Source organism: Epinephelus moara, chromosome 20 (assembly GCF_006386435.1).
Source record: "Epinephelus moara isolate mb chromosome 20, YSFRI_EMoa_1.0, whole genome shotgun sequence".
Lineage (NCBI taxonomy): Eukaryota > Metazoa > Chordata > Actinopteri > Perciformes > Serranidae > Epinephelus > Epinephelus moara.
The window spans coordinates 44,998,778-45,003,959 of record NC_065525.1 but is presented as its reverse complement, the minus strand read 5'-3'; the positions used below and the strand labels follow the sequence as shown (position 1 = coordinate 45,003,959).

The 5,182-nt window shown below is 42.9% G+C and overlaps 2 protein-coding genes and 1 long non-coding RNA gene across 9 annotated transcripts in view; 1 reads left to right on the top strand and 2 right to left on the bottom strand.

Annotated features, from left to right (window-relative positions):
* The window catches only part of LOC126407716 (E3 ubiquitin-protein ligase TRIM21-like), a 77,715-nt gene that overhangs the window by 52,792 nt on the left and 19,741 nt on the right, over positions 1-5,182 (bottom strand). The gene's annotated exons all lie outside the window — the stretch shown is intronic.
* The window catches only part of LOC126407778 (uncharacterized), a 74,022-nt gene that overhangs the window by 51,122 nt on the left and 17,718 nt on the right, over positions 1-5,182 (top strand). For 3 of the 5 annotated variants that reach the window (XR_007571817.1, XR_007571816.1, XR_007571815.1), the window contains exon 3: positions 2,088-2,265. The exons of the other annotated variants lie outside the window; for them this stretch is intronic. This is a non-coding gene — a long non-coding RNA (uncharacterized LOC126407778). The remainder of the gene's footprint in view (positions 1-2,087; positions 2,266-5,182) is intronic. 5 annotated transcript variants of the gene reach the window in all.
* Positions 1-5,182, bottom strand: part of LOC126407727 (E3 ubiquitin-protein ligase TRIM21-like) — a 110,291-nt gene that overhangs the window by 101,052 nt on the left and 4,057 nt on the right. The window contains exon 2 of one of the 3 annotated variants that reach the window (XM_050072903.1): positions 74-2,477. The exons of 1 other annotated variant lie outside the window; for it this stretch is intronic. In XM_050072903.1, the coding sequence (XP_049928860.1) occupies positions 822-2,468 (1,647 nt within the window). In that variant the 5' untranslated portion in view covers positions 2,469-2,477 and the 3' untranslated portion in view covers positions 74-821. The remainder of the gene's footprint in view (positions 1-73; positions 2,478-5,182) is intronic. One more of the 3 variants, XM_050072902.1, reaches the window with a different exon arrangement.

Genomic DNA, 5,182 nt, shown 5'->3' with positions numbered 1-5,182 from the left:
ATGTAGCTACTTCCATGTTTCAGATGATACGTCATGTTTGTAGTCGACCAATGAAGATGAGTTTACATATCACCTTGGGTTCGTCCTTCACCTTCTCAAAATGATCCCACACTTTGGATTTCCTGCCCGACATGTTATTAACTAGCCTGTGGAATAACCGCAGGTACCAGGTTTTGACAAGGCGCAGCTTCTAGTAGAGTTTCACGTTTGTCTGTTTGTTTGTTTGTTTGTTTGTTTTTTCTGCGACTAATGAAATCTTGCCAACTAATGACCTTTATGATCGATCAACGTTTGGTCAACTATTAGGGGGCAGCCATACTTGTAGTAGTAAGTAGCAATGTGAAACATAAAAATAATGTACAAAACAAAAAATACAAAATGCAAAAAAGCACATTGATAAGAATCTGATAAAACAACAATGTAAACAATTGGCATCAACAAAAAAATATACATGTTTGACATTACTTAATGGTGAATCTTTCTGCAGTAAATCAAATGATTGTTCTACTCCAGTGGTTCCCAAGTGGTGGGTCTTTGTCCAATAGTGGATCATGGGATATTCTGAATGGACCACAAGTGACTCACAAATGTGTCAGTTTCATTCAGTCAATCATTTTATGTTTAAGTGCAGTAAATTTCCAGCACAGCGCTTTTATTTTGAAGTGCAGTTTCCTACTGTAGAGTAAGTGACTACTTGACAGAGACAGCAAAGTAGCTCGACAACATGGCCAAAGGCAAGTATGAAGCTGAACGTATGGACCTTGTACAAATGACTACGAGGAAATCTGGACCCCAGGATGGACCAGTGGGGAACCACTGCTCTACTCTGTGTGACTGACAGGAGAGATGATCAGAGGGGCAGAGTTTTTACCATCATTGTTAGTACAAGGACCAAAGTATGGGTAGAGTTTCTCAGTGAAGCGGCAGCCAGTAAAGGAGTAGATAAGAGCTGCAGCTTCAACATCATAAAAGGAGACCAGACCCTCCTCATAATCCACAAACACCCCCACCTTCTCAGGCCGAGACTTCAGAGGGAGATGGACTGCAAGGTTAGGAAGAGCTTCGTACTCGTTTTCATTCTTCAACCATATCGTCCAGAAACCATTCTGAAGATTCGGTTTATTGTATCCCTTCCTGTTGATCGACTCTCTGGCCACTCCTAAATTCCAGTAAGTTTTCCCTTTGACCTGAACCTCATAGTAAAATCTTCCTGAAGAGAAACTCTGCTTTGCCAAGACGAAGTTACACATGTCAAATCTCTCTGGATTGTTTGGGAGATTCTTCTTTACATCACCATATTTAACTTGTTTCCCATCACCAGACAGGATGAGGTTGGGATGTGCTGTATGAGGATCGAGTGTCACATCCACTGCAGACTGCTGGGCCCTCTTCAGCTTGATCTGAGGAAGCAGCTTCTGCATCTGTTTACTGAGCGTCTTCTCCAGCTGATTCACGGCTCTCCTCACAGTCCCCTCAAATGAATATGGACGGATGCAGGCCTTTGTCCAGTTCTTGGCGGATGGAGCAGCGGTCAGAGAAGTAAAGCTTTGGAAGAGGTGGAGGTGGTCTTCAGAGTGTGAGAGCTGCTCCACCTCAGTGCTCCTCTTCTTCAGCTCAGAGATTTCCTGTTCCAGCTCTTTGATGAAGCCTTCAGCCTGTTTCTCTGTCTTTCTCTGCTTCTCTTTGATTGTGTCCATGAGCTCAGCCTGGCTTCTCTCAACAGACTCCTTCAGAGCGGTGAAGACCTGAACACCATCTGCTATCTCTCTGTCTGCATCTTCCTCACTGAGCTCCACTGAGTGTTTGATCTCCTCAATCTTCAGTCGTCTCTTCTGGATCATCTGCTGAATTTCAGCCTCTGTCTTCCCCAGCTCGGCCTTCTTTCCTTCATATTCTTCTCTCAGAGGAACAACATCATGTGTCTTGTGGTCTAAAACAGTGCAGAGCATGCAGACACACATCTGGTCGGTCTTACAGAACAGCTCCAGCAGTTTATCGTGCTTCAGACACATCCTGCCTTCCAGGTTCTCCACAGGGTCGATCAGCTGATGTCTTTTAAGGCCTGGTTTTGTCAGATGAGGCTCCAGGTGAATCTCACAGTAGGAGACCAGACACACCAGGCAGGACTTCAGGGCCTTCAGTTTGGTTCCAGTGCAGACGTCACAGGGAACTTCTCCTGGTTTGGAAACTTGTTGCTCTGAGCTGCTGCTGCTGGCTTTCTGTTGAGCTGACTGTCTGAACTGAGCAGCCATCTCAGAGATGAAGGTGTTGACCCGCAGCTCAGGTCTGGTGCCGAAAAGCTTTTTACAGTTTGGACACTGACACTTGACATTCATTTTCCAGTGTGTAGTGATGCAGGTTTTACAGAAGTTGTGTCCACATGGTATGGTGACTGGATCAGTGAACACATCCAGACAGATGGAGCACAGAAACTGATCTTCAGACAGCAGACAGCTGGCAGCAGCCATATCTACACTCTGAGGACAAAAATAGAGAACAAACAAAACTGCAATTACATATCTTTGGATCAGTAGTTTCCTAACATTTAACTATGATTAGATGAATATGAGAGAGCAGCATAGTGGAGGATGTGAAGTTGAAGATGGTGTTTATGTCATTCTTAATGTTGATGTCAAGGCAGCCAAAGTGACATTTAGACATTGTTGCAGCCTGTTGTTATTTTATTGATGGTCACATTCCAGCTTATTAACACAAACAAAACTCCTCATCCACTATTTGTTGGTGTTACAGTAATCTGATATTATGTTTTTTAATAACAGCCCATTCTTGGAACCCATTGGCAACAGCAGATATTTTGGGAAATCCAATGAAGCCAGTGGGTATTTGGTCTGGTGATGGACGGTCCGATTCTTTTTACAGTTCCGGTTCCTTCGAGTTGATACTTTGAGTTCTGATACATTTTGCAACATACAGTGTCATTTTCGACAGCTTGTGCTGTCCACCCCACAAAACCTCTGTTCAGTACCAGTCAGGTATGAGTTTACATTAGTAAAATTTATATTAATTTAAATGCATTTCAGCATCCTACATAGGCCATGTAAGCTTCTTTGAGGGAAAGTAGCACTGCAGACGTCTCCGTAACCTTCACAAGCTTGTGCTGCATTTGTGTCAGAAAAATCTGAAAAATGTAGGGCTACCCCCGACTAAGAGTTTTCCTAGTCAACCAATAGTCGTCATTTAGGGCCATTAGTCGACTAGTCTCCTGCATGTTTCTGATATGAATGTAATGATTAAATGATATATTTTGGTGGTTTGAGTTGAAGGTGTGAGAAAGAATAGTATCAGTAACATTGTTAACACTGTGCTACATTACAGAGAAATACAAAACCGTACTAATGAACCTTCATTAATATAGGCCTATATTTTATCTACAAGTGCACGTCACACACTGAGCGAGCCGCCTGTTAATGACGCTGTGGGCTAATGGGCATGTAGCTACTTCCATGTTTCAGATGATACGTCATGTTTGTAGTCGACCAATGAAGATGAGTTTACATATCACCTTGGGTTCGTCCTTCACCTTCTCAAAATGATCCCACACTTTGGATTTCCTGCCCGACATGTTATTAACTAGCCTGTGGAATAACCGCAGGTACCAGCCCTGGAGATTAACCTGACTCCTGTCTGACTGCTGAGCGTGGACACTTCCTGTGTCTGTCCTTATAAGTTAAATTCCCACATGGTCCAGTCATATGGGTTTTGATTTATTTTGGCAAGATGCAGCTCCTGATAGAGTTTCACATTTGTTTGTTTGTTTGATTCTGTGACTAAGCAGCTAGTGAAATCTTGCTAACTAATGACTTTTCTGGTTGATTAATGTTTGGTTGACTAATAGGGGGCAGCCCTAGAAAAATGGGTCCCCCATCATATATCATTTCTCACCTGATCTGTTTCCTTTGTTCTTCATCATTAATGTGTTATTTAAACTCTTAGAGCAATAAAATACAACATATTGTCTTTGTGGCGTCCATGTTGTTACCAAGTTACAACTCAAACCTAATTTTCACACTGAACTCGGAAGAACAACCACCCGAGGAGCACATGACTGCACCATTGACCTTGGCTGGCGGAGGTCCTGACCTGAGTCCGATTTAATCCGTCCTCGTTCCTCTACAAACACCCTACTGGGGAGATTTCAAAAGAAAGAAAAGACAACACTGTGGCTTATAGCTCCTCTACTTACAGCCCAAGATTGTAGCAGTGTTTGCAGCTTGCAAAAAAAAAAAAAGACAAAATGCGGTGAATTAAACTGTTTGTTTGTGTCTTCCTCTGACTCCAGTGGTTCTTTTACCCGAGACAACAGGACATCTAGCAGGCCGATTACGTGGCAAGCTTACCAATCTAATGCTATTTGTGGAGTATAACTTGTTTTTGTCGGCTATTCCAAGCAATAGGGGGTGAGCACTGATGCAAAATAATGTTTTATGGTGTACAGTAAAACATCAAACTTTTAGGAAGCTATCTATATGTTATATAATGTATTTTCAAAGTGACAAGCCCATGCTTGTACGTATGTAGACCCAACAGAAATATGATCTGACTGCATCGATTTGTCGTTCTTCCTGGACAAGCACAATACGTCCCACCTCGTGAGTACAGCTCACACAGTCTTGTTCAATAAGTGTAGCTGCTAGGCTGTCTGAACCAGAGCCTGATTCATTTGCATCTCGTTCACTCACAGGCAGTGTGAGCGGTACCCTACAGTAACCACGAGTGGGAGCAGGGATTCATGAGCACTTGGACGTTCGACAGGCTGACCTGGTACATATCTGACACTTACTGTAAAGGAATACTCCAACAATTTGGGAGTTATGCCCTTTCCTATCATTTTCATATTGAGACAACATGATCGATACCTTTTTTGTGTCTGTACGTCCAGTGGCTGGGTCTCAGCGGTTAGCATTGCGGCTTAGCTTAGCGAATACAATTGAAGTCTATAGCGGGTCAGTAGCCTGCTCGTAAAATCAATCAATCAATCAATCAATTTTATTTATAAAGCCCAATATCACAAATCACAATTTGCCTCACAGGGCTTTACAGCATACGACATCCCTCTGTCCTTATGACCCTCACAGCTGATCAGGAAAAACTCCCCAAAAAAACCTTTAACGGGGAAAAAAAACGGTAGAAACCTCAGGAAGAGCAACTGAGGAGGGATCCC